The sequence below is a fragment of the Pristiophorus japonicus genome, chromosome 8, assembly GCF_044704955.1.
Source record: "Pristiophorus japonicus isolate sPriJap1 chromosome 8, sPriJap1.hap1, whole genome shotgun sequence".
Classification (NCBI taxonomy): Eukaryota; Metazoa; Chordata; class Chondrichthyes; family Pristiophoridae; genus Pristiophorus; species Pristiophorus japonicus.
In genome coordinates this window covers 149,571,095-149,586,250 of record NC_091984.1, presented here as the reverse complement: position 1 = coordinate 149,586,250, position 15,156 = coordinate 149,571,095, and the positions used below count along the sequence as shown (strand labels likewise).

Sequence of the window (15,156 nt, the reverse complement as noted above, 5' to 3'; positions counted from 1 at the left end):
ATTCAGCCAACAAGCCAGGCTTGTCACAAGATAACGACCTCATAGAAGCATTTAAGCGACTGACAATACAACAACAGAAGGAGTTACTTGGGATAGCAAAAAACGATTAGAGCCCACCCTGGTCCACCTCCTCGCACTAATACAACAGAGGGGAGATGGGCTATATATAACTGTGAGGGTGGGCGATAAGGATGTGGACTGTCTTTTAGACACAGGGGCGGAATTAACATGCTTACCCCTACAATATGGAGACTTTTTGTCGTTGGATGGTAGGGCACGTACAGCCTATGGAGTTGGGGGCCATAAAATGGAAATTAAAAGGACAACACTGGTACTTATAGGGCTGGGTCCACATGAACTAACCACGCCGGTCTGGATAGGCCCAGTAGATCAACCCCTTTTGGGAATGGACGTTCTAATCCAAGTAGATTCATCGTTGCATTTCGAGGATGGTCGGGTGACATGGTCAATTAGAACTTTGAAGAAAGAAGAATTCAAGGAACACCCGATATGGGCTAAAGATAAGAACTATTGTGGCATACTCCAGATGGAGCCTGCATCATTTACCGGGACCAAGCCTCCATGCACTAAACAGTATCCCATCAGTCCAACTGCCATCGCGGGAATCTTACCAGTTATTCAGCAATTGGAGAAACAAGGGGTGCTTATTAAAATGCATAGCTCCTCCAATAGCCCCGTGTGGCCGGTACAGAAATCTAATGAGACTTGGCGTTTGACTGTCGATTATAGGAAAGCTAACCAGTGTATTGATCAAAAAGCTCCTTTGGTCGCAGATCCCTCCACTATTTTTAATGCCCTCAAACCGGAACATAAATATTTCTCGGTTGTAGATATGGCCAACGGATTTTGGTCGGTGCCTCTGGCACTGGAGGTTCGACAGTGGTTTGCTTTCACTGTCCAAGGACAACAGTATACTTGGACCCGGTTACCGCAGGGTTTCCACAACAGCCCTACGGTATTCCACATGGCTTTACAAAGCCATTTGTGAGAATTACCTCCCCTGTTATCCACAGTCATCCAATATGTAGACGATATCCTGCTAGCTTCAAACACGGAAGAACAGCATGAACAAGATTTACGAGCTTTGCTGGACCACCTTTGGCTGAAAGGACATAAAGCCAGCATCGACAAAGCACAAATATCCCAAGAAGAGGTTGTATACCTGGGACAAAAGATTTCACAAGGAAAGAGAGAACTTACCCAGAATAGAACTGCAGCCATTCGGGCTGCTAAAAAACCCACCACTATTCAGTAACTAAGATCTTTTTTGGGATTGTGTAACTTTAACAGAAATTGGATTGACTCCTTCACACAGATTGCTCAGCCATTGAATGATATTTTAAAGGAGAAACGTGCCTCTAAAGAAGCCATCACCCTCACTAAGGAACAACAAGAGGCCTTCCTGAGTTTGAAAAAGGCTTTGTGTTCGGCACCGGCTCTGGGAATCCCCGACAGTGATAAGCCATTTACCCTGTTTGTCCATGAGAAAGAAGGATATATGACAGCGATACTGACACAAGAACATGGGGATCGGCAAAGACCTATTGGCTGTTATTCGGCAAAAATGGATGCGGTAGCCCTCGAATGGGGAAGTTGCCTAAGGACCACGGAAGCTACATGTCGAGTTGTAATGATCACTGCGGGTCTAGTCCTCGACCAAAAGCTGATTGTCAAGTGTCCCCACACCGTATATGCTTTGCTGTCTCTGAATAGAATGTCTCAGGTGACGGCAGCTAGATGGACCTGCTGGACAGCAGTTTTGGAAGCTCCTAATCTCCATATCGTCCGGGCCAGCCCGGTTAATCCCGCAACTATGCTCCCGATGTCAGAATCGAGGGAGCAAGAGAGGGGAGAATGTGAAGAGCATGACTGCGTGGAGATTTTAAAAGAAACAGAAGAAGCAGCCTTAGCAGCAGAGGAGTCTCTGCACAACCCAGACCTCATCCTGTTTACAGATGGTTCCTCCTTTGTTGACAATGGTACCAGAAAAGCAGGATGGGCAGTTACAACCTTATATGAGGTACTGGCAAAAGGACGTTTATCCTCAGGAACGTCAGCACAACAGGCCGAGTTATGGGCCCTGTCAGAAGCATGTCGAATAGCAGAAGGACAGACAGCTAATGTCTACACAGATTTGTGTTATGCTTTTGGAGTCGCTCACGACTTTGGCCTGTTATGGCAGAAAAGAGGATTCCTCACTGCTGCTGGTACACCTATCCGAAATGGAAAAGAAGTCCGAGACTTACTGGAGGCCATACAATTACCTCAGGAAGTGTCCATCCTGAAGTGTAAGGCCCATACCAAGGAAAATACCACAGAAGCACAGGGAAATGCCCTAGCTGACCAGGCAGCTAAAGATGCCGCCTCACAGGGCGTTCCCCCAGAAGAACCAACACAGATGTGCAGATTGAAAGCACTCAGGACTCTGACATGAGACCTTCAAACAATGCAAGGCGAGTGGTCCCGAGAGGAAAAATGGACATGGATTGAGGCAGGAATTAAGCTATGTGAAGATGGTGTCTGGAGACAAAGAGTTACCGACAAGCCAGTCACGCCACAAGCACTTATGCCTTTTTTAGCCCAACAGATCCACTCGTGGGGACACTTGGTCTCACAACAGATGACGGCGCGGTTCCAGAAAAGCTAGTGGGGTCGGGGATTTAAAAAACATGCCCAGCTGGTGGCAGACCGCTGTGTGGTCTGCCAGAAAAATAATTCTGGACCCATCGCGGTAATGCCCCAACTGAGGCCCCCTGCCCCTGTCGGACCATTCCAGCATCTGCAGGTTGATTATATATCTCTTCCTTCATGCCACTAACATTCTTGTCATGGTCGACAGATTCTCTAGATGGGTAGAAGCTGTCCCAACTAAAAGAGCCACAGCCAATCACACTGCAAAGGTCTTGTGTAAGGATTACATTCCCCGATGGGGAGTCCCGAGTAGCATCGACTCAGATCAGGGAACACACTTCACAGGTGCTGTCTGCCAAGAAGTCTGTAGGTTACTGAACATTACGTGGGATTTACACTATCCTTATCATCCACAATCATCAGGACAAGTGGAGCGAATGAATCGAACTCTGAAACAACAGCTTGCCAAATATCACCAAGAAGGAACACCCTGACCCCAGGCATTACCAATAGTGCTATGTAGCATTAGGGCAACCCCGAACAGAACTATAGGTCTAAGCCCATTTGAAATTATAATAGGAAGACCCATGTCGCTGCCAGGAACTATTGATTTAAGAAAAGCTGATGTTCACTTAATGAGTGACACTTTGTTATCATACTGTCAGAACCTAACCAATGCTATTAGTTCTGTTTCCTGACAAGTATCGGCAGCTTGGGGTCATCCACCCGAAGGAGGACACAACATCATCCCGGGAGTCTGGGTGTATGTGAAAAAGTTGCATAAAGAACCTTTGGGTGCCAAGTGGGAGGGACCTTATCAAGTGTTATTGACCACCCAGGCAGCTGTTAAAGTCCAAGGAAAGAAAGCCTGGATCCACGCTTCACACGTTAAACGAGCACCCGTAACTGAAGCTGAAATCTAATAAGGACAATTACTTTTTGCCAAAATGTATATATTTATTGTATTACTGATTGTAGGTATTCTAGGCATAGGCCTACTTCTTACTAGCCGACCCTCTGCACCAAATGGAAATAGTAGGGTAGCAAGGGAATTACATGTAAAATACCTTTTTATATGTGTCATACATTTATGCCAAACAAGATAACATTTCTAGTTGTTGGGGTGTGCGCATATTCTTATTCACTCAAAGGAAGGGATTCCCTTGAGGCCAGTTCCTTGAATATCTCGGAAATGGCTGAGTGGATAATTAATCAAAACAAAACAAGCAAGGCATTTCAGGATACGGAAAACTGGGCACATAAATGGAAGTCAGCAGGTTACAATCTGACTACCTTTGAAGGGGATACCAACCGTGCTACAATAATTCGAAACGGCCCCCATTTTTTGTTATCACTAATACAATGGGAATAGGAAGACCGGGGGAATCAGTCTGTCTGATTAGAAACATCAAAGGAGGCCAAAATATAGGGTATAGTAACTGCTCTCAGAATTATAATATAATCAAGCCACGGAACCGTCCAAACTGGGCCGATGTGGGAGTTTTTAACATAACGGGGATTCTGAATAAAACAGATGGAAAAGCCTGGACAGGCCCCGGATTGTTGCTGACAAAGAAACAGCTAACCTTCATTGCCTATTATGGCACCTATTGGGTGTGTGACCACAAGGCCTACCCTTGGCTGCCCCAGAATTGGACGGGATCCTGCTATTTAGCCTACATTGTGCCTTATATGTATCATATAAAGTCACTGTCAGAACATTTACACCGTCCTAAGAGAGCTATCACAGAAACAGAGAGGTTCTTTGCCATTCTGATCCCCAGATATGGGACCGCCAGACTGGCAAGGGAATCCATTAACATGGCATCTGTTGTGGAACGGGTAGCCAATGATACCTCAGAGGCCCTAGTTAAAATCAATGCAGAAATGGTAGCAATCCGCACAGTAGCCCTCCAGAATAGAGTGGCACTTGATTACATCCTGGCTGAAAAGGGAGGGACTTGCGCCCTACTCGGAACTGAGTGTTGCACATATATCCCAGATAGCTCCGAAGAAATTACCCACTTTGCGGAGCATATCCAAAAGGAGGTAGAAAAACTTAAGCAACCCCCATCATTCATTTTGTGGAGCAGAGCCACTGAATGGCTAGGTTCAATGGGAACTTCATTGGTGGAAGGTTTAATTCTATTTGTTGGAATTGTTTTACTTTTATATTGTTCGTTTATGTTGATTAAATGTTGTTGCAACCAGGCGGCTGTAGCTGCTGTCCCGCATGTGAGACACCTTGCAGGTCCCAGCAGACCATCTGTACGTGGCACAGGGGTATGTTATGCTTCACCATACCTTCACCAATTTGGCCTTCACCAAATTCGGGCCCCAATGTCTCGGGTCGATGACACTTGGTCAGGACTCGCCCTTCTGACTCAAGTGCGAGCTGTGTCTCGGCTGACACCGCAATAAGATCTCAATTACAGGCTTCAAAGGCAACTGAAGCATCACATTAAACCTCACTTTAAGTTAAATATATTCAGGTGGACATCCTTCAGGAAACAAGAAACAGGAGCAGGAGTTGGCCATTTGACCCCTCGAACCTGCTCCGACATTCGATAAGATCATGGCTGATCTGATCCTGGGCTCAGCTCCACTTCCCTGCCCGCTCCCCATAACCCTTCACTCCCTCATCGCTCAAAAATATGTCCATCTCCGCCTTAAATATATTCAATGTCCCAGCCTCCACAGCTCTCTGGGGCAGAGAATTCCACAGATTCACGACCCTCTGAGAGAAGAAATTCCTCCTCATCTCAGTTTTAAATGGGTGGCTCCTTATTCTGAAACTATGCCCCCTAGTTCTAGATTCCCCCATGAGTGGGATCCTCTTAGCATCTACCCTGTCGAACCCCCTCAGAATCTTATACCTTTCAATAAGATCACCTCTCAATCTTCTAAACTCCATTTCCTCACTTCACCGTGGAAATTGACGCTCTCCCTCCACCCCCAGACCCGTGAAGAGGGACAAGAGTCCAGCGAACCCGGCATCATCAGTTGCTCCAAATCCCATCAGTCTGCACTGGACTTCCCGGGGCTCCCACCCCATCCGTCAATAGGGTGTCCCAGTATAGTGCTTGCCTTGGGACCCTCGACGACTGGAGGGTCTGTGGGGAAAGGCCCAAGACTCTTCAGGAAAATTTCTAATTTTAGTGCCACTCACTAGGACAAACTAATGGCCCTCTTATTTCAACAATCTCACCATCTGCTGGTACCTCTTCTAAGAAAAGAGAAGACTGAGGGGAGACTTAATAGAGGTCTTTAAAATTACGAAGGGTTCAATAGGTTAGATGTAGAGAAGATATTTCCACTGATGATATAAACATAAAATAGTCACTAATAAATCCAATGGGGAATTCAGGAAAAACCTCTTTACCCAGAGAGTGGTGAGAATGTGGAACTCGCTGCCACAGGGAGTGGTTGAGGTGAATAGTATCGATGCATTTAAGGGGAGGCTGGATAAACACATAGTGGGGGAAAGGAAAGGAAGGTTATGCTGTAGGGGAGAGGAAGAGGGGTGGGAGGAGACTGAGATGAGGAGGAATTTCTTCTCTCAGAGGATTGTAAACCTGTGGAATTCGCTGACTCAAAGAGCTGTGGAAGCTGGGACATTGAATAAATTTAAGATAGAGATAGACAGTTTCTTAACCGATAAGGGAGTAAGGGAAGTGGAGCTGAGTCCAGGATAGGATCAGCCATGATCGTATGAAATGGCGGAGCAGGCTCGAGGTGGCCATATGGTCGACTCCTGCTCCTATTTCTTATGTTGTTATAAACCCCAGCATAGACCCGCTGTGCAGAATGGCCTGTTCCTGTGCTGTACATTCTCTGTAGTAAAGGAACCTGCAGTCACTTACCCACTCAGGACTACGATGAAATCCATTACGTTCCAGCCATTCCGAAGATATGATCCTTTATGGAACACAAATCCCAGGGCCACAATTTTAATCCCAGCCTCGAAGCAGAAGATCCCAATAAAGTAGGGCTCGGTTTGTTCCTAGAGGAAGAGAAGGACAAGGGGGAGTAAAATGGGAGGCAATGGGAACAAATTCACACCCTTCCAACACCCCTCACCCTGCCAACACCCCAACTCCATCCATGACTGAGGGGGATACTGAGCGTATATAAGGCCGACCGCTGGTCCTATATTCCAGCTCTTTAACCATGAACCCACCCACCCACTCATCATCATAGGTGGTCCCTCGAACGAGGATGACTTGCTTCCACATGAGTTCACAGATGTTTCTTTGAAGGACACGATGTTCCAGTCCTGAACTACATGTTGAAGAGTGGAAGATGCCTGTGCGTGGAATTTTTTAATGTGTGGTGACCGTTGCACAGCAGCCACCACATGGGCTTGACAGAGTTAGGTCTTGGTCCAGTGGCGGGGATTAACCAGGACAACTGGAGACCTGCTCTGCTGCATGGGCCCAGTGTGCACACATATCGCAGTGTGGGCTGGCCCGTGCTGCCCCTGGCCCTCGGCTCTCCTGTACCCTAATTCGCCGCACCTCCGCCACGATTTCTCGCCGCTCCTCTGTCACAAACATCATCATCATAGACAGTCCCTCAGAATCGAGCAAGACTTGCTTCCACTCTAAAAATGAGTCCTTAGGTGGCTGAACAGTCCACCCACCCACCCAGCTCCTAGCCCACAGATCCTCACCCACCCAGCCAGTTTCCCAACCCCAGCTCCTCACTCACCAGACTCTTGGCCATTGGAGTCTTGTCTTCTTTGGGCAGGTGCTGCTCCAGGGCCAGTACCACGCAATTGGCGATGATGGTGGCCAGAATCATGTATTCGAACGGAGTGAAAGGGTTAAGGAAAACCGGGATGCCATTGCCAAGAAACACACAGAGGCTGTTAGCGAGTTGCGCTCCCCAAACCCAGACACTGCCAGAATTACCCAGTGCACAATCTGCCCCGCGCCCGCTATCCCAGGCTCCGCACCTTCTCTGGCTCCAAGGCATCCAATCCCTCCAGAGACATGTGCACTGTATTATAGCACTCCCTCCAGAGACATGTTCACTTGTAATATAGCACTCCCTCCAGAGACATGTACACTTGTATTATAGCATTCCCTCCACAGACACGAACACGTGTATTATAGCACTCCCACCAGGGATATGTACACTTCTGTTATAGCACTCCCTTCAGGACAAATACGCATATATTATTGCAATTTTTCCTAGACATGTACATTTATATTCTTGAATTCGCTCCAGAAATGTTCAGCAGGTTATTTTGGTGACAGGGTAAAAGCAGGTGCTAAATGGTTGCAGTGTGACGAAGAGTGGCTGATTTGAAAGTCTGGATTTAGCACACAAGTTTGGCCGTATTTGCTGATTATCACAATTTGAACTTGCCTGGCGGTGTTGGAACAGACACCTGCAGGTTTAGCACTCAAGTGCTGACTGGTAGCAATTTGTAATGGAGCGGTATATGTGGGCTCCTCGCGGCCACTCCCACTGAAGGTGTGGGGTGCTCTGGCCGGCCCATAGCCGCACGTTGCAGGATGTCACAGGGACTGAGGGAGAGGGCGCACAGGTTCCCAGCTGCCGCGCGGGAGGTCCTGGTGGAGGAGGTCCAGAGGAGGAGGGACGTCCTGTAACCGCAGAGGGGGTGGGGGGGAGCAGTCCATCTCGCCCCCCTGTCCCCCCTGTCCCTCTCTCCTGTAGCAGCTGGTGCTGCTCTGCCTCGCCTCATCTCCTCCTCCCCTTCCTCCCATAGAAACCACGGGGGAACCCGAGCAAGATGGCCATGACCAACACTCCCTTTCTCCTGCTGAGTCCTATAAGGTGGCCCATACTGTAGGCTCGCACAGCACGTACTCTTTGTAGGTGAAGTCCTCAGTCAATTTCTGGAATTAACAGTGTTGATGAAGTCTTGTCAAAATGTACCAGAAACACTTCCGATGGATTTCAAAAGTCCTCTTTAAACCTCCAGAGGAAATAAACAGTAAAACATGATATACATTTAAGCAGCAGAGGAAATCCTTGTCAACGACTTGTTTACACCCAGTCAGCTGGTCGCAGTTAGGAGAGAGCGTTCGCTCAGACGCCAGCCACAAAAATGCAGTGCAGCATTTTAATGAGCGATAGCAAACAACTACAGTAGGAAGCAGCTGCTTAACCAATCTCCAGGGCGGCCATTCCGAGCACGCTTCAACTCCTTTGCCAAGATGGTGATTTGCACTAAACACGTGCAAAACAGACGTTTCTGCTTAAGTCACCATCTTGGCCACCTCTGAGGCTCTTCAGCATGTAAATATCCAGAGAAAATCGCCTGCAACAATTTTATAATAGCATACCCTCCACAGACACGTACACGTGTAATATAGCACTCCCTCCAGGGACACGTACGTTTGTATTATAGCATTCACTCCAGGGACACATAAGTTTGTATTGTTGCACTCCCACAGGAAAAGTGATCCAACCATGGCTAGTAAGAGAAGTTAAAGATATTAATCAAAGGAGGAGGTTTATAATGTTGCCAAAAGAGCAATAAGCTTGAGAATTTGGAGCATTGTAGAATTCAGCAAAGGAGGACCAAGAAATTGATAAAGAAAGGGAAAATACTATATGAGAGTAAACTAACGAGAGACGTAAAAACAGGCTGTAAAATCTTCTGTAGTTATGTAAAAGGAAACGATTAGCAAAAGTAAATGTGGGTCCCCAGAGGCTGAGACAGGAGAAATTATAATGGGGAATATGGAAATGGCAGAGAAATTAAACAAATACTTTGTGTCTGTCTTCATGTTGGAAGACATGAAAACCTCCCAGAAATAGTGGAGTTCCCAGGGTCTAGTGAGAATGAGGAAGTGAAAGAAAATAGTATTAGTATAAAAATAATACTAGGGAAATTAATGGGACTGAAAGTCAATAAATCCCCTGGACCTGATGGCCTACATCCAAGGGTTTTGACAGAGGTGGCTATAGAGATAGTGGATGAGGGGGCCAAGTGTAATATATCCAAATTTGCTGATGATACAAAGCTAGTTGGGAATGTAAGTTGAGAGGAGGATGCAAAGAGGCTTCAAGGGGATATAGACAGACTGAATGAGTGGGCAAGAACATGGCAAATGGAATATAATGTGGAGAAATGTGAAGATATCCAGTTTGATAGGAAAAATAGAAAAACAGAGTATTTTTTAAACGGTGAGAGATTGGGAAATGTTGGTGTTCAGAGGGACCTGGGTGTCCTTGTACACGAATCACTGAAAGTTAACATTCAGGTTCAGCAAGCAATTAAGAAAGCAAATGGTATGTTGTCCTTCATTACAAGAGGATTTGAGTATAAGAGTAAAGACGTCTTACTACAATTATATATGGTGAGACCACACCTGGAGTATTGTGCACAGTGTTGATCTCCTTACTTAAGGGTGGATATACTTGCCATAGAGAGAGTGCAACGAAGGTTCACCAGACTGATTCCTGGGATGGGGGGATTGTCCTATGGAGAGATTGAGTAGACTAGGCCTATATTCTCCAGAGTTTAGAACAATGAGAGGTGATCTCATTGAAACATACAACATTCTGACAGGGTTTGACAGGGTAGATGCAGGGAGGATGTTTCCTCTGGCTGGGGAGTCTAGAACCAGGGGTCACAGTCTCAGAATAAGGGCTCGGCCATTTAGGACTGAGATGAGGAAAAACCTCTTCACTCAGAGGGTGGTGAATCTTTAGAATTCTCTGTCCCATTTTGGCGTGCACCGTTTTTTTTTGAATATATTAAAATCTCCAAGTTTCCCCAAAGTTCTGCGATAGTGTAATTCACTTAGGTAGGATTTTTTTAGGCTACGATTTTTTTATATCTCATTGGGGATGTAACCTGCCACCTGCGTCAATTCTGGCCATTTGAGCAAGTTTGGCCAGCTCCGACTTACTCCAATTTTTCTGAAGACGGCAATATGTGACCACTCTGGAAAAACCTTCTGGGCAGGTAACAGAATCAACGCAGGTAAGAGAATCAGCGGAGAAGATGCAGTTCCACAGCCGGGACAGCAGCAGCAGAGTGGGAGGGGTGGGGGGGCGGTGGGGGGGAGGGGCTGGGTAGAGGAGAATATAGAAATATAGAAACATAGAAATTTACAGCGCAGAAGGAGGCCATTCCGGCCCAACGTGTCCGCGCCGGCCGACAAAGAGCCGCAGAGCCCTCGGTCAGCAGCCCTGAAAGTTACATATAAACCTATGAACAATGACGGAAAGGCAAAGTGCACCCAGCCCAACCAGTCCGTCTTACACAACTGCGACACCTCTTATACTGAAACATTCTACACTCCACCCCAACCGGAGCCATGTGATCTCCTGGGAGAGGCAAAAAAACAGGTAAAAACCCAGGCCAATTGTGGAAAAAAAATCTGGGAAAATTCCTCTCCAACCCATCCAGGTGATCGAAACTAGTCCAGGAGATCACCCTGGCCGTATTCTATTCCCTGCAGTACTTACCATTATATCTGTGCCAGCCAACAAAAGGTCATCCAGTCTAATCCCAATTACGAGCTCTAAGTCCGTAACCCTGCAAGTTACTGCACTTTAAGTGCCCATCCAACCATCTTTGAAAAGTGGTGAGAGTTTCTGCATCCACCATTCTTCCAGGCAGCGAGTTCCAGATCCCCACAACCCTCTGCGTAAAGAAGCCCCCGTCAAATCCCCTCTAAATCTTCCAACAACCACCTTAAACCTATGCCCCCTCGTAATAGACCCCTCCACCAATGGAAATAGACCCTTACTATCCACTATATCCAGGCCCCTCAATATTTTGTACACCTCAATGAGGTCTCCCCTCAGCCTCCTCTGTCTCAATGAGAACAACTCCAGCCTATCCAATCTGTCCTCATGTCTAAGATTCTCCATTCCAGGCAGCATCCTAGTAAATCTCCTCTGCACCCTCTCCAGTGCAATCATGTCCTTCCTATAATACGGCAACCAGAACTGCACACAGTATTCCAGATGTGGCCTAACCGAAGCATAACCTCCCTGCTTTTGTATTCTATGCCTCGACCAATAAAGGCAAGCATTCCGTGTGCCTTCTTAACCACCTTATCCACCTGTCCTGATACTTTCAGGGATCTGTGGACAAGCACTCCAAGGTCCCTTTGTTGATCTGCACTTCTAAGTGACATACCGCTTAATGTTTATACCCTTTCCTTATTAGCCCTCCCCAAGTGCATTACCTCACATTTCTCCGAATTAAATTCCATATGCCCACCCGACCAGTGAATTGATATCCTCCTGTAGTCCATGACTTTCCTCTTCATTATCAACCACACAGCCAATTTTATTGTCATCTGCAAACTTCTTAATCCTATACTCAAATCTAGATCATTAACATATGCCACAAAAAGCAAGCGATTCAGTATTAAGCCCTGCGGAACCCCACTGGAAACAGTCACAAATTCATCCATCAACTATTACTCTTTGCTTCCTACCTCTAAGCAATTTTGGATCCAACTTGCCACTTTGCCCTGGATCCGATGGGTTTTTACCTTCGTGACCAGTCAGCCATGTGGGACCTTATCAAAAGCTTTGCTAAAGTCCATATACACTACTTCGTACGCACTACCCTCATCGACCCTCTTGGTTACCTCCTCGAAAAATTCAATTAGGTTAGTCAAACACGACCTTCCTTTAACAAATCTGTGCTGACTGTCCCTAATTAATCCTTGCCTTTCCAAATGTAGATTTATCCTGTCCTTCAGGACTTTTTCCAATAATTTTCCCACCACTGAGGTTAGGCTGACAGGCCTGTAATTGCTCAGCCTATCCCTTTCTCCCTTCTTAAACAAGAGTACTACATTAGCCGTCCTTCAATCCTCTGGCACCATGCCTGAATCCAAAGAGGCCTGGAAAATAATGGTCAAGGCTTCTGCTATTTGCTCTTTTGCTTCGCTCAACAGCCTGGGATGCATTTCAACTGGGCCTGGGGACTTAACCACTTTCAAAGCCGCTAAACCCTTTAATATCTCTTCTCTCACTATGTTTATTTCATCCAGAATATTACACTCCTCCTCGATAGCAGTATCTGCATTGCCCCTTTACTTTGTAAAAAACAGATGCAAAGTATTCATTAAGAACCCTACCAACATCTTCTGCCTCCACACACAGATTACCCTCATTGTCTCTAATAGGCCCTACCCTTTGTTTAGGTACTCGCTTGCTCTTAATATATTTATAGAACATCTTTGGGTTTTCCTTAATTTTACTTGCCAAGAATTTTTCATCTTAACTTTCTATATTCCTCCAGAGATTCTCAGAATTTAGCTGTCAGTGTATGTCATAAGCATCCTAATTTTCTTTATCCTCCCCTATAAGTTCCTAGACATCCAGGGGGCTCCAGAATTATTATTCCCACCCTTTTTCTTTAAGGGAACATGTTTGGCCTGAGACTTACGGATCTCCTCCTTGAATGCCTCCCACTGTTCTGACACTGATTCACCTTCAAGTAGCTGTTTCCAGCCGACTGTGGCCAAATCATTTCTCAACTAAGCAAAGTTAGCTTTTCCCCAATTTAGGACTTTTATTCCAGGCCTATCCTTGTCCTTATCCATAACTACCTTGAATCTGACTGAATTATGATCACTGGCACCCACTGATACCTCTTCCACCTGCCCAGCTTCATTCCCCAAAACTAAAGCCAAAACCACCCCTTCTCGTGTTGGGCTTGTTACATACTGACTAAAACAGTTCTCTAGAATGCATTTTGGGAATTCTGCACCCTCTATATCCTTCGCACTATATTTGTCCAAATTAATGTTAGGATAGTTGAAATCCCCTACTATTACTGCCTTATGGTTTTTAGACTTCACAGCAATTTGCCTACATATTTGTTCCTCTATCTCCCTCCCACTGTTTGGAGGTCTATAATACACGCCCAACAGTGTGATCGCCCTTTTTTATTTTTCAATTCGACCCATATGGCCTCATTTGATGATCCCTCTAACATGTCATCCCTCCTCACAGCTGTAATAGTTTCTTTAATCAATACTGCAACCCTCACCCTTTTTACCGCCCTCTCTGTCCTGTCTAAAAATCCTGCAGCCAGGAATATTGAGCTGCCAAACCTGCCCCTCTTTCAGCCATGTTTCTGTAATGGCTATAATGTCATACTCCCAAATGTCTATCTGTGCTCTTAGCTCATTCACCTTATTCGCTACACTCATTGCATTGAAGTATATGCCATTTAGCACAGGAAGATCTCCTTGATTACTAATTGCTTACCCTTGTTTCCTCTATCTTACAGATTCATTTTCTGCATTTTTGCTTTCAAATTTCAACTTTACTTCTTTCCCTATTGAATTTTTCTCGGGTTCCCATCCCCCCGCCAAGATAGTTTAAACTCTCCCCAATAGCACAAGCAAAACTCCCCGTGAGGATATTGGTCCCGGTGCTGTTGAGGTGCAACCTGTCTGGTTTGTACAGGTCCCATCTCCCCCAGAGGCGGTCCCAATGCCTCAAGAATTTAAAGCCCTCCCTGCTGCATCAACTCTCCAGCCATGCGTTCATCCTCTCTATGCTTCTATTCTTGTACTCATTAGCACGTGGCACCGGTAGTAACCCGGAAATTACCTTTGAGGTCCTACCGTTTAATTTTCTTCCGAGCTCCCTAAACTCTGTCTGAAAACCTCATCGTTCTTTCTACCCATGTCGTTAGTCCCGATATGGACCACAACCTCTGCCCGTTTACCTACCACCCCGGAGAATGCCCGATGTCCGCTCTATGACATCCTTGACTCCGGCACCAGGGAGGCACCATACCATCCTGGATTCACGTTTACGGCCGCAGAAATGCCTCTCTATTTCCCTCACTACTGAATCCCCTATCACTAGGGCTCTTTTATTCTTTTTCCCTACCACCTGTGCAGCTGAGCCAGCCATGGTGCCTTGGACTTGGCTCTGGCTACACTCCCCAGAGGTGAATATCGGTTTGAAAGCGAGATAGACTCACGGGGGTACTCCTGCACTACCTGCCTAGCATTCTTGCTCCATCTGGTGGTCACCCACCCCGCCTTCTGCCTGCACGCTTTTAAGCTGCGGGGTAACCACCTCCTGAAATGTGCTATCCATGTCGCTCTCAGCCTTGCGGATACACCGTATTGGCTCCAGCTCCGAAACGTGGAGCCTGAGTTGCTGTAGCTGGTGACACCTCCTGCACACCTGGTTGTCTCGGCTGCGCGAAGCGTCCAGGACTTCCCACATGACGCAGGATGGACACTCCACAGGACTGAGCTCCCCTGCCATCCCTCTAATTAGACTTATCTGAGTATAAAAGAGAAAGAGAGATACTTACCAAACAGCCAACCACCTACCTGCCTGGAAGAGGGCTGTGAGCTCCTTGTCAGAAGTGAATTCCTCGCCGATCTCCCACCCTCCTGCTTCTTGGACTCCTGACTTCCTGAACTCTCGGGCCTCTGGGCCTCCCGAGCTCCCGGATCTCTGGCCGTCCTGAAGTCACGGACCTCCCGAACTCTCAGAATTCCCGAACTCCAAGGGAGAGGG

The 15,156-nt window shown here is 46.6% G+C and overlaps 1 protein-coding gene across 1 annotated transcript in view; it reads right to left on the bottom strand.

Annotated features, from left to right (window-relative positions):
• The window catches only part of LOC139269184 (probable voltage-dependent R-type calcium channel subunit alpha-1E), a 450,230-nt gene that overhangs the window by 169,063 nt on the left and 266,011 nt on the right, over positions 1-15,156 (bottom strand). Inside the window, 2 exon segments of the mRNA XM_070888276.1 lie at positions 6,516-6,655; positions 7,363-7,468. Of these exon segments, the coding sequence (XP_070744377.1) occupies positions 6,516-6,655; positions 7,363-7,468 (246 nt within the window).